Source organism: Macrosteles quadrilineatus, unplaced genomic scaffold (assembly GCF_028750875.1).
Source record: "Macrosteles quadrilineatus isolate MER2022 unplaced genomic scaffold, UCM_ALF_1.0 Scaffold_4__1_contigs__length_99947679, whole genome shotgun sequence".
Classification (NCBI taxonomy): Eukaryota; Metazoa; Arthropoda; class Insecta; order Hemiptera; family Cicadellidae; genus Macrosteles; species Macrosteles quadrilineatus.
The window spans coordinates 77,615,817-77,642,167 of NW_026542597.1; the positions used below are offsets into that span (position 1 = coordinate 77,615,817).

Below are 26,351 nucleotides of genomic sequence, written 5' to 3' on the forward strand. Positions count from 1 at the left end.
CCCTTCCCATAGCATTTTCGAATTGCAGTTACACTAATCTAACTGTCACAAAGGGTTTCTACACTCCAGAATGCTCACCTCGACTACTTCCATTACCACTTCCAACGTCGTGGACCTGTTTCCCTACCTTCCTATAGCATTTTAGTATTGCAGGTATATTAATCTAACTGTCAAAAGGGTTTCTACACTCCGGACTGCTCGCCTCGACTACTTCCATCACCGCTTCCTACGTCATGGACCTGTTTCCCTCCCTTCCCATAGCATTTTAGAATTGCAGTTACACTAATCTAACTGCCACAAAGGGTTTCTACACTCCAGAATGCTCGCCTCGACTACTTCCATTACCACTTCCTACGTCGTGGACCTGTTTCCCTCCCTTCCTATAGCATTTTAGTATTGCAGGTATATTAATCTAACTGTCACAAAGGGTTTCTACACTCCGGCCTGCTCGCCTTGACTACTTCCATCACCGCTTCCGACGTCGTGGACCTGTTTCCTTCCCTTCCTATTGGAATTTAGAATTGCAGTTATATTAATCTAACTGCCACAAAGGGTTTTTACACTCCGGACTGCTCGCCTTGACTACTTCCTTTACCGCTTCTTACGTCGTGGACCTGTTTCCCTCCCTTCCTATAGCATTTTAGTATGGTAGATACATTAATCTAACTGCCACAAAGGGTTCCCACACTCCGGAATGCTCGCATTGACTACTTCCTTCACCACTTCCTAAGTGTCGTGAACCTGTTTCCCTCCCTTCCCATAGCATTTTTAGAATTGCAGATACATTATTCTAATTGTCACAAAGGCTTCCCACACTCCGGACTGCTCACTTTGACTACTTCCTTCACCACTTCCTACATCGTGGACCTGTTTCTCTCCCTTCCCATAGCATTTTTAGAATTGCAGATACATTATTCTAACTGTCATAAAGGCCCCCCACACTCCGCAGCGCTCGCCTTGACTACTTCCTTCACTATTTCCTTCACTACTTCCTACATCGTAGACCTGTTTCCCTATCTTTCCATAGCATTTAAGTATTACAGATACGTTAATTTAACAGTCATAAAGGGTTTCCGTACTCCTTTCTTTTCACTGCTCACCTTTCCGCTGTCTTTACTACTCTCTACTTGGGGGACCTGTCCCCCCCCCCCCCTTCGCATAGCATTTTAGTATGAAAATATACCAACATTTGTGAATATTTAATATTCAATGCCAACATTAAATTGAATAATGTAAAAAGCTGCTTTGTTCTAAATACATACATACCTATATACTTTTAATTAAAAGGCGAAATCTTAATACTGAACATAAACGGTATATAACTGCCGACTAATATTGTTAAGTTCAATTTATTATTATGAAAGTTGTGAGATTTAATTAGCTTAAATAACATTATTCTGAAAGCTGTGAAATTATAATGATATATTTTCATAGACGCCAAACTGTTTACTCCATGAATGAAAGAGCTTAGAGTAAAAGTCGTTCTCTCTGTCTTAAGTAGACAACAAAATTGTTGGTCGCAAAACGTAAACAAATAAAAAGAAGAAGAAGGTAGCTCCTAATGTTATTCTTATGGGACAAATTTAAAAATGTTTTTTAAGTATTTTATAATTACTACTGAGCGGAATCGTCTAGAATTTTAATGGTGTCTTTACACTGGTGTCATAACTATTTGTGCAAAATTTGAACGCTATAAGTGCAACGGTTCTTGAGTTTTAGGTGCGAACACACACACACACATACTCCAGCGGACAACTTTTCTCCGACTCCGCTATACACGATACATAGATTCGTTCACTCATCTATTATGAAAGTTGTGAGATTTTATTAGCTTAAATAACATTATTCTGAAAGCTGTGAAATTATAATGATATATATTCATAGACGCCAAACTGTTTACTCCATGAATGAAAGAGCTTAGAGTAAAAGTCGTTCTCTCTGTCTTAAGTAGACAACAAAATTGTTGGTCGCAAAACGTAAACAAATAAAAAGAAGAAGAAGGTAGCTCCTAATGTTATTCTTATGGGACAAATTTAAAAATGTTTTTTAAGTATTTTATAATTACTACTGAGCGGAATCGTCTAGAATTTTAATGGTGTCTTTACACTGGAGTCATAACTATTTGTGCAAAATTTGAACGCTATAAGTGCAACGGTTCTTGAGTTTTAGGTGCGAACACACACACACACATACTCCAGCGGACAACTTTTCTCCGACTCCGCTATACACGATACATAGATTCGTTCACTTCGTTCACTCATCTATTAGGCCTAGGCCTGGTATTTTGATTCTTGAAAGAGCTGTAAAATATATTAAGAAAATGTAATTGAGCCTAGATAAACAACTAATGATTGCTATGTGTCGATATTAACTTTGCAAATGAAAATACAATAATCTTACTCTGTGCTTATTGCTTATTGGTAGCCGCTTACCATACCTTGATTTTGTACTAAGAACTGAGCAACAATATGCATTAAAGATTTTTTTTTTTCAAAAGTAGTCGAGAGCCTAACGTTGTGCCAGGGCGAATCGTGCCAAATTAATCCGCCTGGATCGGATAAGCTATGTTATGAAGTTAACGTGACCGATGGAGATATTTGTCGCTATCGCAGGAGACAATGATTGCGTTTCTCTGTTACACTATAAAAGTTTTACCTAAAGTATAGGTAGGCCTATGCTTGTTTACTGTCAATAAATTTCTATTTTGAAATTTTTAACTCTTAGGCTATCTATTATTATTTACTCTTCTCTCTGGTACAACTACAGTTAATAACAAGATTAATACAGTTTGACCAATCAGGAAAATTATTCGGTAGGCCTAATGACACCGACAAAGGTTACGCCAAAGTGCCCTTAAATGTACGGGAATTGTCCATGAATTTTTTATCCAGAATGTAGTAGACACCCTGTATTATGTTTTGTTATAACTGTGAGTGATTAAGAAACAGTTTTTGACAGATATGCTATGTCATTTTCACAGCTAAGTTAGTTTGTTCTGTCAAAAGTTCCACCGCCACAATGCTGTTGTTCATCCTGTTAAATAACTATGTCCTCTACTTAGTGATGGAAAATTTCACCCTTTTTATGTGTCACAATTCTACCCATTGCAGACAAAAACACAAGTGTTCAGATAATGGAGAAACTCAAGATTGAAACTTTTGTAGTTTGGAAGCTGTGAAAGTTTTCTTCACAACCAGGATTTATTTGTTACATACAAACCAGGTAATTAATTTTCATTTAATTTTTAATTTCATTCCATTTTAAATTTACATTTTGCACTCGGTAAACTCACACCTGGCATTTTGTTTTGTAGAAAAGGTACATTATTGGACTTTTAACATTTAAGTTTAAATTTAACAGGTAAACATAATGGAAAAACTTAATGTAGTTTACACTTATTCAAATGTACGTCATACATTCTTTCAATCGTTAATTTAATTTCATATTGCAGTCTAAACAGTGATATGCCCATTAGTATACATTTCATTATATTGCTATAACTAAAGCTTTACATTATATATATTTTACATACTTTACCATATATATATTGTGAACTAATTTATTATCAAAACAGTGATGCAACCTCAGTGGTAGAAAAAACTTCACTTGTCCAATATAAATAATATTGTAAAATAATGATCCAAGATTTTCTTCATACAAGCGATATGTCCAAGCTGTACACACATTAATACTTTTCAAAAATTTGTCTGAAAAACTATTCTAAAACCAAGAAGGGTATCCAGCCAACTTGGAATCCAAGAAAACCAGGAATCGTTTGTGAATTTTTTATGATTGCGGTAAAGTCTGTGAATCAGAAGTAAAATGACATTTGAAATAAACGCCAATTCAATTAATTTTTAATTACCATTTGTTCTCTGTTTAAGCTGTCGTGTAGAAAGTAAGAAAGTAAGACTGTGTAAACCATTCTGATGTTGCTATGCTCTTACAGTCGCTGCCATCGTAAGAAATTATCATGGACCTTGCTGCAATCAAGGTAAATCATGACAGATGATGACGTGATTGCAAGAGATGATCATAGAAATCAATAAAGGTTTCGACATACGAGAAATCAAGAAATCAATAAAGGTTTCGACATACGAGAAATCATCATGGATGTTGCTGCGCTCATGAGAAATCATTATGGATGTTGCTGTAGTCAACTTTCGTTTGCAAGCAGTGCGGAGCGTGGGAACCCTTTGTGGCAGTTGGATTAATGTATCTGCAATGCTAAGACTGCTGTCATAGTAAACGAATGATTTTCCCCGACCAAAGCTTGGTCTCTGGGTTTTTAGTAGAATACAATCCCACAAATTTGAGCTCAAAATAACAGCTGGGTAAAAAATGGCAAATTTAAGAAATATTTGAACGGTTGCCATTTTGACTCGGTTGTCCGTTTATGTTTGGGTTTACGTCAATGTATTTACTTAATAAAACCTTTGATTTGATACCAAACTCGACCTGTGCTGATGCTATTGCATGTACAGTATTAACATTTTACTGATATGGTTGAAATGAAATCTTATTTATTAAAAAACTTTTGCAAAACTTATGACAGCTAGCCTGATCATACTACTGGACCAATATACACAAGGGTTGTACTAAAAGTAAGGTTATCGGTCCTATATGTGCAGGTTTTATTTGTATTTGGATAATATTTATGTTAGTTGGGTAAAAAATGGAAATTAAACTTTTCTTGTAGAGATTTAACATGGGTCCCAAATTTTAAGCTTACGACAGCAATCCTGACCATACTACTGGGATGATATACACACAGGTTGTACCAAAAGAAAGGTTACCGGTCCTTTATGTACATGTTTTATTAGTACTGTATTTTGAAATTTTTTATGTTAACTGGGTCAAAAATTAAAATGAAAATATACTTATGGAGATTGAGCATGTGGCCAAAATTTTAAGCTTACGACAGCCACCCTGACCATACTACTGGACCGACTTACACATGGTTTGTACCAAAAGAATAGGTTATTGGTCCTTTATGTGTAGGTTTTTTTTGTATTTTGAGAATATTGATGTTAATTGGGTCAAAAAACATGGGGCTATTTCTATATTAATAAACAAGCATGTTTATTGAAAACCTTTTTTCTCAGCTCCTGTGCATCGCAGGGAAACTATGCATACAGTTTGAAAAATATTTGCCTATAGAGGTGCAGAATTCCTTTATAAATCAAAATATATTTAAAAATAAGCACAGAAAATTTATTTAAAATTTCTAACAAATTAACATGGGCCTTATGGGTTGCCATTTTGAGGACGAAATAACAACAAAATAAAATCAAAACAAATTAAAGAAATTCCAATCAAATGTTTTTATTTACAGCATGGAAGGAAAATAGAGAAGTTTGCACAATACATACTTTTGGTTGAGTTTTCGACCACGGGCCAGCTCTAGTTCCACCCTATTTTACAACGAAAAATTGTGATGATTCAGTTATTTCTTATTCGATCATATAGAACTTTGTATCTTTTTTTTTATAGGAAATTTTAAATGCCAAATAAAAGTGTAATTGAAATTTTTTTTCATAAAATAAGCCATTTAAAAAAAATTTGAAAAATTAAAATTGCCGCCACTTTTTGAATGGGATAAAGATAACTTTATTTCAGTCCGTGGCCCAGGTCTTACCGAGCCACCTATGATATAGGCATAATAGCTACTTCCCTATTAGGAAATTCGCTAATAAGGATAAGTATTCAATTAAATGAAGGATCGCTTAAAGACACTATAATCAAGGATTAGCTAAGCCCAGATTCGAACTGTCTTAGAATTGCTTTATACAGTGGAACTTCAGTGTAACAAATTTCATGCCTAAGAAATATATTCTTTGTATAGGAATATTCCTAAAGACGAGGTTCATTAAATACAGGTTGAATTTGGAAGAAATATTTAACATAGGGGTTAGTTATTGCCATAGATAAATCATACTCCCTTAGTAGATTTGTCATCCTTGTAGAACAGCTGAAGCCAATTTTATTGTTAGTTCTGTACGTCCAACTGCAGAGGTTATGTTTTGTTTACAGTTTGTTTCTTGTTATTTCGGTCATTTAAAAACTCATTTAACCAAATAAAACGATTTAATCATAAACAATAACTGGTCTCTTAGTTATATCCAAATAGTAAAGCACAAATCATGAAAATAACCCTAAAATAATAGAAACAAAATGTTGTCTACCCCAGCGATCAGTGTGGACGTACATGAACTAGACATGAAAAACAAGCCTCAAAATTTACAATGGGATGAGGAGTCTACTTGTGTTGCTTAGTCTATGTTATTGCCCACATCTAAAGTACGTGTTATGTGTCCACCCTCTATTTAAAGAACCAAGTAGAGTTGTAGGCCTATACATATATAATATATTTTGCTACTCAAGTTTTGAATAGAATACAATATAACAATGCAGTAATATTGTATTGCAGTTACAGACATTACAAGGGGTTGGGAAATTACACAAAAATACCGTATACAGTAGTTATAAACTGTCTATAATATTATACAAAAATAGTTGCAAAAACTACTAAACCATCTGAGCTTAAATTTTACAAAAATATAGCTACCATACCAAGGATGGCAGTAGGACTATTCACACTTCGATAAAGTAAATATTGATTGGTCTCAATGGCTGCAGTGAGAATATTCACAGTGTTTACATTTGATTCCTTGACATTTCAATGTAAACAAGAAGAAATGCCAAATTTCTTATTTCACAATTTAAGACAGCTGATCCAAAAAAATTAAATATTAGCTATTTACATTACAAGTGTAGTAAGAGCGTTTTTACATCTCGCAGGTGAATGTGCAACGAGCAGAATCAAGTTGCATAATTCACCTAAGTGATGTAAACACGCTCTTGCGTAACATGTAACGTACAAGATTTTACCTGACCCGACAATATACATGGGGTTACGTACAGTAGAACCTCTTTAATCCGAACCCCTGTAATCCGAACGTCCACTAATCCGAACGCCTCATTGCTGTAGTCTATACACAGAACAGTAGTTTTTTATTAGATACTGTATTTATTGATATACACACCGTAATTATTTCAATTGTTATGTACAGTACTGTTTATTCCCTATGTTTACTACTGTATTAAATAAACATCGTATTTTACTTTATAAAGCATTTTTCACTTTTCCCTAGCTATTGTTATGTAAAAACAACAATATGTTCTGTAATCCGAACTATTCAATAGTCCGAACTACCCCCGGTCCCAATTAGTTCGGATTAAAGAGGTTCTACTGTACAATATTTTTCATTATCCATTTCACTCATCTTCTAACAGTAACGTTCTTTTACAAACAAAAGCTAGGTTAGGAAAATACTTTAAAGCATAACAATAACACAATGTTTTATATTTGGTGAGTTGGTGGCTCAGTTGGTAGCGTCGCGGACTTTGGGCCCAAGGCAGCAGTGTCGTGGGTTCGGATCCTGGTCGGTGCCACAAACTTTTATCAGTACAGTTCACCTTTGTACTGTACCGGCTCACCCCTTGCTTTGCTGGATACGTTCCACGCCCAGATCTGTAGTCTATGTGGATGGGCAAATGCAAGGTTAAAAGAGGCCGCCAACCTCTTTAAAAAAAAAAAAAAAAAAAAAAAAAAAAAGATTCAAGCAGACAGCTGATTTCTAGCGTTGAACGTCGTTGGCTCCATAGAGGTATATTTTTCAAGCACTCAATGTTATTTAAATGGGTTTAATTACCTCACCAAGTGAGTTTTTTTTCAACTTTACATCACTGGAGAAGTAAAGAAGTTTACATCACGCTTGGGAAAGGGAAGTTTAACATGGTGGGTTAGGTAAAATATTTTACCTAACCCGCCATGTTAAACTTTCCTATCCCAAGCGTGATGTATACAACTTCCTTACTTCTCGAGTGATGTAAAGTATCAAAAACTCACTCAGTGATGTAATGAAACCCATTTAAATAGCATTGAGTGATTAACTTAAAAAATATACCTCTATGGAGCCAACGACGTTCAACGCTAGAAATCAGCTGTGCTCTTGAATTTTATTGTTATGTTTTGAAGAATTTTCCTAACCTAGCTTTTGTTTGTAAATGAACGTTACTGTTAGAAGATGAGTGAAATGGATAATGATTAATATTGTTCGTAACCTCCTGTATATTGTCGGGTCAGGTAAAATCTTGTACGTTACACGTTACGCAAGAGCGTGTTTACATCACTTAGGTAAATTATGCAACTCGCTTCCGCTCGTTGCACAACCTTCACCTGCGTGATGTAAAAACGCTCTTACTACACTTGTAAGGTAAATAGCTATTACACAACTATGTGGTATGCTTATTCTTATCTTAAACTTTATCATAGATTATTGTAAAACAATGTCATTGATTATAGAAATAAAAAAAAGATTCTATAACCGTTGCTGTATCAACTAAGGCTCTGCTTTAGATTTTTTTAAGTTATGAAAATAATGCTATTGATATACAGGGTGTCTATAAAAGAACTCCGGGATTTTAAAAATTAATATCTTAATAACTGTAGAAGATAGCAAAATGTAGTTAATTTCTCTGAATCGAGTAACTCATCAAGTTTTACTCATACCGATTGGGAATGTTTTCATCAACAGTTTGCTGCGCTGCGGAGCGTTGACCTTGAAACAACGTAGTGTGGCTGTCAGTGCTGTCTGGATTGCCGCGCTATGGCAACGCCGCAACAAAAGGCTCAGTGCATTATCTGGCTAATAGAAACTAAATCTGTTGTTACGGTACAAAGAAACTTTCGGCGTTTACTTTACTTCCAACAAGATGGGGCACCGCCACATTTCAGTTTGCGTGTGCGTGAGGCACTTGACGTTCGACTCGGCAACAGATGGATTGGAAGGGAAGGATCGATTCCATGGCCTCCAAGGAGCCCTGACATGACTCAGTTCGACTTTTTCTTCTGGGGGCACATCAAGAATCTTGTGTATGCAGAGAAAATTCATGATGTTGACCATCTCAGGCAACTAATAATCAATTGTGTGGCAACCGTCCCCCCAGACATGCTGGTCAGGACATGGGAAGAGGTGGAATACCGTTACGATGTGTGCCGTGCCACTAACGGCGCTCATATTGAACTTTATTAAATTGTAAAAAAAACTTGAAAATGTAACCTTTCCAATCATGTATTTAACATGTATATAAGTTTTTTACTTCAGTGTAATATTTTGCCTCAAAACCCCGGAGTTCTTTTATAGACACCCTGTATTTTCATGGAAACAGTATGAAAATTACAATATTTTGTATTTATTTATTTTGTATGTTTTCTATTTATTTAAAAGCTATTTTCTATAATTATTTCGAACTGCATAACATGTGTCGGATTAACTTAACATACCTTGCAAAATACCTTGGAAAATAAAAGTATATCGTAAATAACTAAATTGTACGCCGTTGATATTTGTATGTTCTAAAATCTGTGGTATATGTGTATATTTAATTATTAAATGGTAATAGAAAAAAAAACTCTTATTACATTTATCTAAACATAGCTTGCAGTTAGGGATGGACAAGTCTAAAAATATCGAGAAATTTTCGGGAATTTTTTAATCACGTTCAACAAGAGTTTTATTTTAATCGAGATTTTTTTGAGATGAGATAAAAAATATATAAAAAAACTTTAAAAACACCTGCAGAAAGTCAATATGCAATACTGGCGATACAGGAGCGCTTTGCATTTCCTTTTTAAAGGTGTTTTTATTTAATACATTCTTTACATGTAAATATTACTTTAATTGTTTAATAACTTTGTTTTGACATCGCAAATAGTTAAGTTTTGTTAAGTATTTATAAGCAGTGTTAGACATGTTTTACTACTGTAAACATAGCCAAAACAAGTTACTCCAAAATCAGTCTCTACGTTATATAGAATAATTCATTACATTGAGACTTGTTTATAGTGAGGTTGCACTGTAGTATTCTAGGGTCGAACCACTAAACACCAAGCACACTCTGTGCAAATATTTTAATATCTTAAGTTTTATCCAAAAAACCATACAGTAGTGTTTGCAATTAGATGTTTAGTCTGAATATCAGTTTTGGTGTGTTTCAGGTGCAAAGTGAAGGAGGAAAGTGCACAGCTCAGTTGAATGGTGTTCTGTGTGAATGTGTTAAGTGTAAAAAGGCCTTTGACTCTGAGGTTCTACCAAATAATGCAGGTTTCCAACTAGAATATTTTAAATGTGCACTCTGTGCCCGCAAATACAAATACAAGTACGGTTTAGTTGAACATATTAAGGAATCACATGGCAATGAGAAAAGGCACCAGTGTAATATATGTGCCAAATTATTTAGCAGAGTCTCTTCGTTAAACTATCATGTTTCAAATGTACATTCGATAGAAAACCCAGATAAAACAGAAATTTGTCCAATCTGTGGAAACGTTTTTGTAAACAAACAAAAGGTAAAAATGCACGTTCGTCATGTACATTATAAATTGAAAAAATATCCTCGTGTTCAATGTAAACTTTGTAATAAGTCATTTGCAAAGAAATATGGTCTTGACCGACATACTTCTCGGGTGCATGAGAATACAAAAGAATACCAATGTGGAGAATGTAACTGTTATTTTGGTACTAAAGATAATTTATTGTATCATATCCAAAAACTCCATTTTCCTCAAGAACAATATAAATGTGCAGATTGTGGTAGAGTGTTTAATTATAAACCGAATTTGCAACTACATCTTAAAAATCAACACTCAGGTACAAATCATAGTTGTGAAATATGTGGGAAAATGTTCAAGTCAAAACAAATATTACTAAAACATTTCATGACACATTCTGATGATAAACAGTACGTCTGTCACACTTGTGGCAAAGGATTTAAAAGAGAGTGTAATTTACAGCAGCACGAGCATACACACAGAGATAACAGACCTCATGTCTGTAATATATGTGGTCAAACGTTCAAACTAAGAACCCATGTCAAACAACACATGGCTGTCCATGGAATCACCAGGAATCACAAGTGTGTCGTCTGTGAGAAGACTTTTGCTAGGAAAACCCAACTGAACACTCATATGTCAACTCATTGATTGTGTTGTAACATCTCTTACACAGCTGTCCACGTCAATTGTGTTAACCTACATTAATAGAGTATGATAATATGTTTTATAAACAATGTTTTATGAGAATTATTAGTTTTGTTAACCTTTTCTAACTTCAAGGTGAAATGCAGTTTTAAGTAAAGTATTGTTGTCTGGTTTTCTTTTTGTTTAATAAGGTTTCTCATTTTTATCAAATAATTCAGTTGTATCATACAATCCTTTTTTGAGCTTTGTAAAGTTTGCTGATTTATAATGGAGAATATTTGAGTCCCATTATATTATTCATTTAGTCAACCTTTTGTAAGAAATCTATTTAAGGTTGTAAAAATTAGTTAAGGTTGTATACTAAACGTTTATCTTAGTTGTAGTTTAAATTGCGTCAGAATTGCGAAGAATAACTTATATCAGTCATTTAAACCATTATTTTATAAGTTTATCTAAGCTCCAACTAGCCAGGCAGATAAAAAAAATAATTTAAAGTATAGGCCTCACCTTAACTTTTCTTGAATGAAGAAGATTGTTATGTTAAGTATTTGACCTAAATAAGGAACATAATTGTTGAGCGGAGCAAAGTGAAGCTCTTTGACTTTGAGATCTACTTAAATACAAACTTTTCAAATCATAGGGGCTGAACATATTTCAGCAACTTACCATGGTTATTTAAACAAACAGTAGAACGTTTTGTGAAGAAACAAACTTCAATTTGATAAATGGCTATCTATTCCATTATTTCAAAATCTAACAGTAGCTGTTTGTGAGTGTGTGTTTATGTTTTACCTTTGACTATTGATACAACTAGACATTCCTTATCCCCATGCCTAGGAAGTGCCATGATCTAGGAAGTTGTTGCCAGTGTTTTAATCAAAATTGTCGTATTTTGATGTGAGCCGCCAACAGATTGCACTGATGTAAGTTACTGATTTCTGTTGAATACACAACTTTTTTACCAAGTCAAACTGATATAACAACTATTTGTGAGCTATACCATCTGTTATAACCCATAAGAATAAGAAGAATAAGAATAAGAATCATTTATTCCATTGATCTTTTTACAAAGAAATAGGACACGTCATATACATTACAAAATAATCATCCAAATACAATCAAGTTTCTGATACATCCAAATAATATAAAAAGTACAATTAATTAGGTATAATAGCTTATTTTAATTAAAATTTACATCAAAATTACACTTTATAAAGTCACTCATGCTGTAGAAAGGATTTTGAATTAGCCAATTATAAATTATATTTCTGAAAATATTGTAATCAACAAATTTTGCACTATCAGGTAGTTTATTAAAAAAGGGAATTGAGTTAATTTTGAAAGAGTCACCCGTTTTAGCCAGTCTATGAGGTTTCATGCTGAGCTTGCCTCCACCCCTAGTATTGTACTCATGAGTGTCAGATCTAAGGGGGAAAGAATGCAAGTTTGACTTGGTGTAGAGTAAAACTTGAAAAATGTACAAATTAATTACTGTTAGAATTTTTAATTGTATGAAAAGAGGTTTACAATGAGATAGGGATCTTGAATTAGCAATATTACGAACTGCCTTTTTTACATGAGGGGAATGTCCCCAAACTAGAATGCCATAGAGTATGTGGGACTGAAACAGACCAAAGTACGATAGTCTCAAATATTCTTGGTTAACAAATTTTTTTAATTTCCATAATAAGCAATCTACTCTTGATAACTTTTTGCAAACCGCCTCAATATGATTTGACCAACTTAATTTTGAATCAATGTGAAATCCTAAAAGCTTGACAGAATCTAGACTAATTTCCTGCTTGAGACTCAATGTCAAATATTGTGTCTTTTCAAGATTAGAATGTAGCTCATTTTGAAGAAAACCAAGCAAGAGCCTGTTCCTCAGCTTCTGCAGTGACCTGTTTCAGGTACTCTAAGTTTTTGTGACTGGCTAGTAAAGTGGTGTCATCAGCATAAATTATTGAATGGATATTGAGATTTTGAGACAAGTCGTTAATGTATACTAAGAAAAAGAAAGGGCCTAAAACAGAACCCTGAGGGACACCGGTCTCTACAGGTTTCATAGCAGAACATTTATTTTTAACTGATACATACTGTTTTCTGTCATACAAATATGATTGAATAATTTTTTTTTGTGCCATCTTCAATGCCATAATATGATAATTTACGTAGTAATACAGTACATCAAAAGGAACACTATCAAAAGCTTTACTGAGATCACACAAAACTAGCGAAACCGACTCCTTATTTTCAAATGCATTTAGTGATAAATCTGTTAAGTTAAGTACTGCCGAGGTGGTAGACTTACCAGGACGGAAACCATGCTGGCATTCAGAAAATAAATGTTGGGACTCGAAAAAATAACTAACTTGATTGTACATTAGAGATTCAAATATTTTAGAGAATATCGGAATAATAGAGATAGGTCTGTAATTTTGATGTAAATTTGTATCTCCTTTTTTAAAAACTGGAATCACTTTAGATATTTTGAGCAATGAGGAAAAGTATCCTTCTGACATACATTTGTTAAAAATAAAAGCAAGTGGCTCACTTATTATATTATTTATTTATTTATTTATTTACAGAATGTCATTACATCACAAAATGACAGGACATTTGTCAATTACATTATAATACTTAAAGCTAAATAATAATATTCAATTTAAAACAAAATAGTTTTAATACTTAACATCCTACCAATTTCCACTTAAAAATTCATTTAAAGAATAAAACGTTTTGGTAAGCAACCAGTTTTTACATTCTTTTTTAAATTTATTTGGATTGGTAATGTTTTTTAAATTATCAGGAATTAAGTTGTACAATTTCGGTCCAATATATTGAGGTGATGCTTCAAATAGTGATAATCTATGGCTAGTGGGCTTAATTAGGTTCTTATGTCTAGTGTTATACTTATGGTTTGTGTGACTCTCCCTGAAAATGGACAAATTGTTGAAAACCCAAAATAATGCTTCTAAAATATATAGGTCGTAAAATGTTAAAACCTGAAAAGCCTGAAAGATAGTTTTACATGGACTTCTTCGGGGTACTTTAGCAATAATTCTAAGTGCCTTCTTTTGGAGCCTAAAAATCTTTTTACTATGGCAAGAATTTCCCCACACAAGAATTCCGTATGAGATTAAAGATGAAAAATATGAGTGATAAACTGTTAATTGAGTTTTAGTGTCAGTGACTTGAGAAATTGTTCTGAGAGAAAAAATTGCTGAAGAAAGTTTTTTTCGTAATTTGTTAATGTGAGGAAGCCAGTCAAGATTTTCGTTTATATGAATACCCAAAAAATTGACTGTCTCCTCAGACACTAACTGAGAATTTGGAAAAGTAATTTGTTTTAAACTATTTCTATGATCTGATCGAAAATTAACTACTTGAGTCTTGTCCATGTTCAAGGAGAGCCCATTTACTCTAAACCAGCCACTTAGAGCGGTCAATTCTGTATCTACTGTGTGCTGAAGGGATTCAACATTAGGTCCCTTACATAACATCATTGTGTCATCTGCAAACTGAAAGATATCCATCTTTGACACATTTGGTAGGTCATTTACATACATTAGAAACATACAGGGGCCCAATATTGATCCCTGAGGCACACCTACTTCAACTTTAACTTAACTTTAACTTATATGGATGGTTTGTTTCAGTATTGTGTTAGACAGCCAATAATAATCCATTGAATTAGATTGGAGAATTTAGATACTACTTGTATTACATCAGTTGAGGAAATTTCTGACCATGTGAACATTGTTGTGTTTTTTGGAATACTACTCAAGAGTTCTACTGGATTATTGGGACCGAGATTAGTTCCTTTGCTTAACTGATTTATTGAGTCTATAAAGAAATTGTTAAATTCATCCGGATCTAAATTGACATCAGAACTGTGAGTTGGAGAAAACTCACTGCTTATAACTTTCCATGCAGCCTTGCAGGAATTTGAGGCATTGCTTATATACTGCTCTACAGCAATTTTTTTAGCTTGCAGAAGTTCCCTTTGATATAATCTTTTTTGTTGCAAATAAACATTATAAGCAGCCTGACAGTGCTCTGAACCTTGCTTAAGCATATTCTTATAAATTGTGTACAGAGTTAACATTTTACTTTTTGTTTCTGCTAATGAAGGAGTATACCAATTAATAATTTTGGATTTTTTACATGCAACCTTATCAGTTACTTTAATCAAAGGAGAACAAAAATGCCATAAATTAACATACTTCTTAAAAAAAATCATCAAATAACGTCTGAACATTAATTTTATTTTGTTTAAAATCATCAATCATTTGCCAATTTTGTTTTTCTAAATTATATTTAAATAAGTCAACATTTTCATTTTTTTGTAATCTAATATATGTACTGCCAGGTTGTATTTTACTGAATCTTTGAATTCAGTCAGGAAAATATCAACATTACCATTTGGAGATCTGTAAATACTTAAAATAGTAACATTGTTATCGAGTAATTTAACACAACAACATTCAAAATTCATCTCAGAGTAAAACTGTGTAACATCAATAACTGAATATTTAATTGAATTTGAAATATAAATTCCTACACCACCATTTTTCCTGGCTTTTCTACAGACTACAGTTGCAGGAATAAAATTTTTAGGAATAAAAACATTAACATTATTTTCTTGTAACCAATGCTCAGAGATACACATTAAGTTGACATTCTTATCAATGCATAAATCTTCCAACTCTAAAATTTTGTTTCTAATACAACATACATTAACTTGCATTAGCCTAAAAAACACACTTTGCTCTGCTTTTCACTCTCACTTTGTTGACCACTTATCACTGGCGATATAGGCAGGCAGTCTTGAAGTGCAGCAGCATAGCTCTCCAGGTGGTGACCCCTCACTTTGGGTGTCGAAGAGTGGCAAGTATCTGTATCGCTTGTCTGGTCACGTGCAGTTGTGGAAGATGGAACCGGGGAATAGTTGTCTGCTGGTAAAGTGATATTTGCTCTAGTTGAGGTAGCCGTTTGTGGTGTTGAGTAGGGTGTTAGTTGAAGTCTGTGCAGGAGCCAATTCATTTACTAGCTTATGAAGTTCACTTGTAAAATCTCTGTGTGACAAGCCATTTCTTAATTTTCTAAAAGACTTTTGAAAGTAAGAAACTATAGTAATTTTTGCTAGAGTATGTTTTTGGAATTTAATTATATTGGATATAAAGTCTTTTGGAAGCACATTGTCTCTCACACACCCAATGGGAGAGCATATTAAGTGTTTCAGGTTTCTCTTTTTGAAGTCTTGTGTTAGGTGCTCAAATGCGGTTTCATAGTCCTGACGGGTGGGCTTGCCATAATACTTGTCTTTAGTAACAAGACTGTACACAAGAGCTCCAGATTGACTTTCCTGCAGTGTAAGGTGGTCTGTGATGCACTGGTCAGCAGAAGGCTTCTTGAAGTACTTAGCAAACACAACTGCTACACCTGCCGTCATACGTCGCTCATCATTAAAGTCGCCAGAAATGCTGTGGGCAAATCCAACAGATCTGTCCTCTTGAAACTGCTCAATGACAGAGTCTCAATAATCCTTATATTTGCGTTGCTGGCTGTACTGTCCACAGTAGTGCTGGGAGGGCATGATTTTTCTTTGTTTTTTCCAAAAACCTGTTTAAGTTTGAAATAAATTTGTTTCGCTAATTTGTACTTGCCTGTGCTATTCAAGTGAAGACCTTTACGGGTGAAGTGATTTCTGCTCAAAATATCCAAGTCAACCAGGTGTACCTTATTAATTCTATCCACTAGCTCTCTTATGTAGTTGTTAGCAAGACAAATTTTATCATGAACTTCATGCTTCTTGCCTACGTCAAATCTTGGTGGTACTGTAGTTACAATGAGAGTTTTATTTTGGCTAATACTCTTGATTTTCTCTTCTAAGGCTGAGTATATAGGAGAGAGATCTTTCCGCAGTGCATCATTAGTTCCTGCAATGAGGACAATTACATCATCATTGGACTTTGAAAGCCGCGCTGTTTCTGCCACTTGATTAATGCATGCATTCGGCATAACTGTTCCAACAGCAGTGATCTCATCATCCTGATTAATTTGGTTAAGTTTGTAGCCTACATTTCTACTTTGGCTATCACCATACACAGTCACTTTAACTTTATTTGTAAACACCTTTTCAACTTTATCTTTGATATGTTGAGGTTTTTTTATCTGAGGTTTTTTATTTAGGCTAACATACTGATTATTTGCCTTTGATAGACTAGGAACATTTTGAGACAAGGTATCGAATTTGTTCTCGGTTACAATGGGACTGGATCTAATGGAAACTTTTGACTTAAATGTTTTTTGTCTTTTTTCTTTTGTCCATTTTTGTTTGTTTAGGTTGACATTCTCAGGATTAGGTGCTACAACAAGTGGTGGTACATGGTTTGCGTTAGGGTTTTGCTGGGTCAAGTTACTCTTTATTTCCTTTTTTAATAGAAGCTGTGTTAATGTATCTCTATTTATCCTTGTATATTGGTCATTGTAGATTATAAGTGCTAGCTGTGCTCGTTTTGTCAAGATATCCGATTCTTTAAATGTTGGAACTGATAAATCTGTTTCCAGTTTATAGTTGGAGGAGGCAAAAAGCCCAGCATTAATCTTTGAAGATATGCACTCAGCAGTCAGGAGCATGTGTATTCCACAATCTACACTGTTGGTTTGTCGAGCTGTCCTTACATAAGCCAAGGAATGATTTGCGTCGGCATTGTAAAATGTAGCCAGCCTTTCGTATATACACTTAGCATGCAGGTGGTTAAGATTTTCTAGTGAGTCAAAATGATAAAATTTGTCTTGATCCTTATCCCACAGAAGAATGCTCCAGTGTGTCCCTGATCCCCCAATGCTCTGAACCTTAGAAGAATCATTTACAGGGATGAAGACAAACTTTTTATTTTCCAGATTTTGGGGTAAAAGAATTTCCCCAAAATTATCAAGGGTTTTAAAAGCTAGTGTTAATACTGGACTGATGAAATGTACATCCTTGTGTGCAATATTGTTGTTGAAGATGTCAAAAACAATTTGAACTGTGTCATCTGTTACCCACTTGGACTCCAATAAAGCCAGAGAAATGTCCTTTTTATTCAGCTTATTTTCTTGTGGATTGGAACTTAGGATTGATTTCTTGAGGCTAGAACCCTTTGGTGAAATGGGAGTTTCATCCGCTTTTGTATTAATTGTCTCGGGTGTTGTCTCAGTTACACTAGGTGTAATGCCATCATGCGGTACCAGTATTTCATCACTATTCTCTGTGGAGGATTGTTTGGCAGAGTGTATGGACTCACATGAGCTAGACAGATTCACTATAGTAACTGATGAGGAATTACTTTTATTTATTAAAGAGTTGTTATTGTTCAGACTTAGTTCGATTTCCTTCATAGCTACTAAGAAATGTTCTTTATTTTTTAGCTTTGGAGTCCCATATCTGGTTTTATTCTCCCTGTATAAACATACATCTATTTCTTTTGCACATCCTTCCTCACCTGTTCCATAGAAAGTAACATTGTATCGAGGGATTTTGTATTTACAGTCAATACCTTTTACTATGGCTGGCCAATGAGAGTGCCCTTTCAGTTTGGCAAAGACTCTGTCACCAATTTTGAATTTTGTTTCTTTTTTTCCATCCATAATTAGGTTGGGTGGATTATGTCACACTTTTACATACATAAACCATTGAACTATCAAGCCATAACAATATAGCTACAATATATAATATATTGTGATACCCAATTTTAAATTATAAAGAAAGTTACTTTTGGTTATAATATTAAAGGATGAGGTGGCTACTCAGTTCACCACCAAATTGAGCAAAAAATGTCCATCACAATAAAGTGTGACAAATAGGAAGTTAAGTTAATATAAAATTAATAAAACAATAGAGATAAAATCTTCAATTTAAGCTGAAATATTAAAGGGCCAAAGTCAACAATGAATGTTCATAATCCAACTGGAAGTTCCAGCATATTGTCATTCACCAGAGTCCCCTTATCACTCAGTATTTCCCTCTCACTCACTCCTTGTGCACAGCCACTGTTCCAGTCAGTTGTTCCTTCGACTTGAAACTAGTTTCATGAACCAGTTGTTTCTTTTCATGCAGTTTTATACAGGAAATAACTACTTTGGTCAGATTTATTAAAAATATTGCAGTGTGTTATTTTAGAACAAATAAATTTGAAATTTTGAATCAAAATAATATTTTTTAATCTATTAAATATATATTCACAAGGAATAGTGCCAAATACTAATTATTAAGTGAGCAGTATAGCTAAAATGGTTCAGTGAAAATCCATGTGATGGGTCCACAGAAACAATGAAGGTAAAGTTTAACTTTAAATATTTATTTTAATTTATGAGGATTTTCTAAATTTAATGGTTCTATAAAAACTAAATGCTTTACCAAACTTTTCTTGTTCACCTTATGCACTACAGAATAAATGATTACTTTAAAATATTAAAATATACTGGATCACTGAAAACTTGTCACTTTTGAGCCTGTAGATTTTGGCCATAAAAATTATGCCATAATCATAAAAGAAGGTAGAAAATGTAATTTTAGACACTATCACATTTTTTGACTGCACAACTACCTTATTTTTTTAATAAAAAAATTACAATTTATGAACACACTCCTGAATTAACTGGGCTTTTTGTTTGGTCTCTGTAGAAACAATGAGAAAATTCACAATTTTTAAATTTGCTTTGACATTTTAATCCAAACAAACATGACTGTCAAGTTTTTTTTAGCAAATTTCCCATATAGGGAATAAGCCACAGTAGACTCTTGCTCATCTGCATCGGCCTTGTCCGGACTCCCGCTGGGCCTGATCGGCAATCGTGATTTTTTTAGTGGCACAGTACAGTAGAAGTCCGATTTTCTGAGCTAAACAGGACCAAGACTACCTCGGATAATCAAAAACTCAAATAACACGGCGGAAAATATTATTTTTGGTGGAACTGCATTTATCCGGCTATAAATACCTGGAACCTGGAACAAAATTGAAAAAAACAAGGAATACTGGGATCACATACTGGGAAACAAGGAAAATACAAGGCTATGAATACTGTGGACCTGAAACAAAATTGAAAAAAAACGGCGATATACTCCCGACCGGACGTCCGCCACATTAGTACGGATGAGCGAGAGTCTACTGTATACCATAATACATGATAAGACCTGGACCCGGAACTGATTTACTTATTTGTTTTGAAGTCCCTAGAGGCCAAAAACACCATCCAATATTCTTATCTCAAAAATCCTTTCGGGCTCTGCCCCAGTGGCACTGAAGTTTCCCATGTTAACCTTATGAGTATTCATATTTAAAAGGAATTAAAACTTTTAGTCTGCTGTTTCAACTACACAAGTTGGTTCTATGAAATTCAATAGCATTATAAAAATATAAAGTTTACCAACAGGGTGCAGCACTATTAATTTTGTTGAATTTATGACAACAGCTAATAATTTGAACCAAGCAGCAACAAAAAGCTGTGATACAGAATGAGAACTTTACTTTTTCTATTGTTTAGGTGCAGTTGTAGAACGTTATATGTAGCTATGGTAAATGTGCTATACTATAGTATACCATAAATTAAAAGAACCAAATTTTCCCATTGCACCGTGTCCTCTCCCATTGCAAACGCAAAGCACGAGTGTAACTGCAATACTAATTTTATACTTTTACGCCAACCCCGTACGAAAGACGGGTACTCTGCTAGTAGAAACATATATTGAAGATTGAAACAACATGACTATGGTTACTCTTGAAACTAGTCGTTGTCTAATTAAATCAGTTTTAAAAGGGTAACTTACTTAGTTTTCAGTTATGTATTTATATATCAAAATAGTAGCCCCAATCACTATAATGTTCATGATAATGCCGCAACCCCTAGGTCTAGCCTGAAGTAATGTGAAAACCAATCCAGGGCTCAGGCCAAGTGTTGTTATAGGGGGAAAAAACAAAAATCACTGTAATTTTCATAATATTTATATATATATATATTAAAAATTAAAAACAGTTAACAAAGTGCCCTTTTTAAATAATTATTTCATTTTTAATGACGACATGTTTCGGAGACTAAGTCCATTATCAAGTCATATTTACCGTTTTTGCTGCAGTATGACAAAACTCTACACCTAACCCTGGAGAATGATTGTTTTACAAAAATTTCATTATCTTATACAGGGTGAATTTTAAATGAGTTCCCCCCCTACTTTTTTCTACATTTCTTAAGATATCATCTCCGGACCACGTCAGATCATTGTTTAGTAGTAAGTACTTCATTTTGACTGGGTATACATTTTTGGCCGCCATCTTGGATCCGCCATATTGGATACAAAGTTTTTTTTTCAAATGTAAAGGTAGGGTTGTGACCCATTATTTCAAACTAGAATTTTACGCTGATTACAATGCCGCAATTAGTTTTTAAAAATCTTGATTCGTTCTAAAGTTATGAGGTCTTTTTATAACTTTATTTTTAGCGCATTTTAACATTGTGCATTTACAAACTAAGACCATAATCTCAAAATAGTGCTAGATAAAGATAAGTATACACCACCATTCATTGTCGGTATATTTTCACTTGGTTATGACGGATGTAGTTTTTTCAGCCGCCATCTTGGATCCGCCATTTTGAAATGTGATCAATTAATTTAAATATGAAGGTGGTGTTGTGACCCATCATTTTGAGTTACTTTTTTATGCTGAACCCAATGCCGCAATCCGTTTTTCATTTGCATCTTTGGATTTTGAAATATTGAAATTTTAAATAAGAGTATTCTAATATTTCATCAAGAAAGCTTGATAACCAAAAACAGATTGCAGCATTGAGTCCAGTATAAAAAAGTAGTTCAAAATGATGGGTCACAACACCACCTTCATGTTTAAATTAATTGATCACATTTCAAAATGGCGGCTCCAAGATGGCGGCTGAAAAAACTACATCCGTCATAACCAAGTGAAAATATACCGACAATGAATGGTGGTGTATACTTATCTTTATCTAGCACTATTTTGAGATTATGGTCTTAGTTTGTAAATGCACAATGTTAAAATGCGCTAAAAATAAAGTTATAAAAAGACCTCATAACTTTAGAACGAATCAAGATTTTTAAAAACTAATTGCGGCATTGTAATCAGCGTAAAATTCTAGTTTGAAATAATGGGTCACAACCCTACCTTTACATTTGAAAAAAAACTTTGTATCCAATATGGCGGATCCAAGATGGCGGCCAAAAATGTATACCCAGTCAAAATGAAGTACTTACTACCAAACAATGATCTGACGTGGTCCGGAGATGATATCTTAAGAAATGTAGAAAAAAGTAGGGGGGGAACTCATTTAAAATTCACCCTGTATATATATACATGTCCGTTAGCACGATAACTCGAGCAAAATTATCCGATTTTGATGAAATTTTGTATAAACGTGTAAATATACATCTATACGAACGAGTTCCCGAACCAGCATGATCCCACAAGTTAAGCTCCTTGAATAAAGAAACACAATTAAAACACAATTTAATAACCAATGATTGAACCAAGTACGATACTCAGCGCTCTGGTGAAATCCCCTACGCAGTACAGTATTGCAGTATTGAAATCAGCCGTTTTTGCTGCAGTATGACGAAACTCTTCACCAAACCCTGGAGAAAGATTGTTTTACAGAAATTTCATTATCTTCACTAGATGTTACCCACGGGCTTCACCCTGTTTGACTTCATAATTATTAATAAAACTATTAATTGGTTAAGTTAAGCTGAAATAAACTAAACAGAATAATGATGATGATGATTTTAATAAGGTAATAAATTGAAATAACACCATACAAATAAGTACAGCTGAGGTATTTTTAACATTAGGTATACGGAAAGTTCCCTTTACAAAAAAAGTTACGACCTTAAAGGGCAATTTATGAAAAAAACGGATAATTTTGCGCAAGGTTTCTCATCATGACGAAACATTTTAAGTATATTGATTATGGGATGTTGAGTTATAGTTTTCTCAAAAGTTCATGAGTACTTTGGCATTTATATGGATTTCAAATAGCTGTGCATTTTTATAGCTATAAAATGTCCGCTAATTTTGCCGAAGTAAATAGACCTGGTTACCAAAAATACATGAGTTACTATAGTATTATTATTAACATTTGTTTGTGTTTATCGTGTTATATTTTACTACAAACATAGCCTACCCAATCCCACTCGGCATACACGTTAACAAAATTTGCTCCCCATGTATTTTTTATGTAAGTTTAATTTGGTTTTTTCCCGAGTTTGTTTGGCTCTTCTACCCGACTGATTTTTATGATTGAGGTCTCAAATTGAAAGTATGCAGGCAAAGTTTTCTCATAAAGCATTGGCAAATATTTACCTACTGTATTACTCGACCAAAACACAAAATAATTTGATTTATTTTATAATTCTTACTTCAATTTAAGATGTACCTTCACCTGTTATAATTTTATAACCCTATATATTTTAGTCTAAGAACCTTCATTGAAATACTGGCTTTCATCTAAGCTATTATTTATTCAAATCGTACGAGTTACAAGCAAATGCAAGGTGAAAAACCAACATAAAAAATTATTTTTCATAAGGTTTTTATATGATTAAAAATTAATAGCTCCAGTATTGGTAATATTTTTTCAATATGTGTTTTTTTCTCATAAATTTGATTATTTCTCGGATATTATATTTATTTTAAAGCTGCAGAGCAGCATGGGTCCTCTAGTTCTAACCTAAAAACAGAACACTAAAATCAAAATCAATAAACAAACAAATAAGCAAATTTTTTTCATTAGCTGGTATAGAAACACTGAAGCCATCCATTAGAAAATGACTGGATCTTTGATGGCCTGTGGGGCCGAGAGGGGTAACTGATATTTTCCCACCGTCCTTGGACCTTAAGCTTTAAAATGAATCCCCAACAGCCATGATACCTCTTTCCTAGCTCGAGATATCTTGTGGGGACCGATTCGCTTACGGAATTAAATATATTAGATACAGTATATTTTATGTAGTGTGATGTTTATTGTTTGGGAGAGAGTGTGGAAATGAAATTTCTGCTCCAGGGCGCTCCAAACCTGTCTACGGCACTGTATTTACTGTACTTATTTCAATCAATTTATTTTTTTAGGTATATATTTAGGTTCTAAGCATGAACTTCGAAAATATAATACACGATACAAAGGTAGAAGTATTCTGTAAACAATTTGATGATAAAAAAAATACCTGGCTTGCCATGGTGTTTGGTTCAAAGTTAAAAGCAATAAATAAATAAAGAATCACTTCAAGGCACTATCATCAATGATAGCTAAGCTCAGGCTCAAACTGTTGTAGAATCGCATTATAATATTCTATGGTCAAACTATTTATGAATACCAAGCATACTCTGTGCAAATATTTCAATATCTTAAGTTTTATCCAAAAACCATACAGTAGGGTTTACAAAGGTTTAGTTTGAATATCAGTTTTGGTGTGTTTCAGGTGCAAAGTGAAGGAGGAAAGTGCACAGCTCAGTTGAATGGTGTTCTGTGTGAATGTGTTAAGTGTAAAAAGGTATTTGACTCTGAGGTTCTGCCAAATAATGCAGGTTTCCATCTAGAATATTTTAAATTTGCACTCTGTACCCGAAAAGACAAAAACAATTTAGTTGAACATCTAAGGAAACCACCAGACAATAAGAAAAGGCACCAGTGTAATACATGTGACAAATCATTTTGCAGTGTCTTTTGGTTAAATAATCATGTTTCAAAAGTACATTCAATAGAAAAGCCAGGTAAAACAGAGATTTGTACAATCTGTGAAACAGGTTTTGTAAGCAAACATGGCTTATCATGCCACATTCGTCAAGTGCATTATAAATTGAAATACCATCCCCTTGTTCAATGTAAACTTTGTAACAAGTCATTTTCAGATAAAAGGGGTCTTAAACGACATACTTCTCGGGTGCATGATAAAAAAGAATACCAATGTGGAGAATGTAACAGGGACTTTGGTACTAAATTTGACTTGGTGCATCATATTGAAAAACAACATTTGCCTCAAGAAGAAGAATATAAATGTGCAGATTGTGGCAGAGTGTTTAATTTTAAACAGAAGTTGGTACGACATCTTAGAATGCATCACTCAGGTAAAAATCACGGCTACAATTTAGTTGAACATCTAAGGAAACCACATGACAATAAGAAAAGGCACCAGTGTAATACATGTGACAAATTATTTAGCAGTGTCTTTAGGTTAAATGCTCATGTTTCAAATGTACATTCAATAGAAAAGCCAGATAAAACAGAAATTTGTACAATCTGTGAAACAGGTTTTGTAAGCAAAGATGGTTTAAAATGCCACATTCGTCAAGTGCATTATAAATTAAAATACCATCCCCTTGTTCAATGTAAACTTTGTAACAAATCATTTTCAGATAAAAGGGGTCTTAAACGACATACTTCTCGGGTGCATGATCAAAAAGAATACCAATGTGGAGAATGTAACAGGGACTTTGGTACTAAATTTGACTTGGTGCATCATATCGAAAAACAACATTTGCCTCAAGAAGAAGAATATAAATGTGCAGATTGTGGTAGAGTGTTTAATTTTAAACAGAATTTAGTACAACATCTTAGAATGCACCACTCAGGTACAAATCACGGCTGTGAAATATGTGGGAAAATGTTCAAGACTAGAGCAAGATTAGGATTACATTTCAAAATACACTCTGATGATAAACCGTTCGTCTGTCACACTTGTGGCAAAGCATTTAAAAGAGATTGTAATTTACTGCAGCATGAGTATACACATGCAGTCAACAGACCTCATGAATGCAACATTTGTGGAATGACATTTAAACTAAGAACCCATGTCAAACAACACATGGCTGTCCATGGAATCGCCAGGAATCACAAGTGTGTTGTCTGTGAGAAAACTTTTGCTAGCAAAAAACAACTGAACACTCATCTGTCAACTCATGGATTGTGATGTAACATCCCTTACACAGCTGTTGTGTTAATTGTGTTAATAAGAATAAAGTATGATTATATGTTTTTCCAAACTATACTTTTATGATTACCCTATTTACATTACATTTTATAGCCTTTTCAACACCAACGTCAAATTCAGTTTAAGTCAGTCAGTAAGTTTGGTATTTTTGTTAATAAGGTTTCTCACTTTTTTCAAATTCATTCATCATATATAATCCTTTTAGAGTGTTGTAAAGTTTTCTGATGTATATAATAATAATAAAGAATTATTGACTCTCATTATATTCATGTAGTTAAACCTTTGTAAGACAACTATTGAAGGTTGTAA

At 33.8% G+C, this 26,351-nt stretch overlaps 2 protein-coding genes across 6 annotated transcripts in view; both read left to right on the forward strand.

The window, feature by feature from the left end:
* LOC128992121 (zinc finger protein OZF-like) overlaps positions 1-26,351 on the forward strand; it is a 76,434-nt gene that overhangs the window by 16,292 nt on the left and 33,791 nt on the right. Inside the window, exon 6 of one of the 5 annotated variants that reach the window (XM_054415548.1) lies at positions 10,064-11,146. The exons of the other annotated variants lie outside the window; for them this stretch is intronic. Coding sequence (XP_054271523.1) covers positions 10,064-11,047 — 984 coding nt within the window. The 3' untranslated portion in view covers positions 11,048-11,146. Of the gene's footprint in view, positions 1-10,063; positions 11,147-26,351 lie in introns of those variants that run through there. 5 annotated transcript variants of the gene reach the window in all.
* LOC128992124 (zinc finger protein 883-like) lies at positions 24,555-26,042 on the forward strand. Its single transcript, XM_054415551.1, has one exon. It carries the CDS (start codon positions 25,167-25,169, stop codon positions 26,019-26,021), a length of 855 nt encoding a protein of 284 aa, XP_054271526.1. The 5' UTR covers positions 24,555-25,166; the 3' UTR covers positions 26,022-26,042.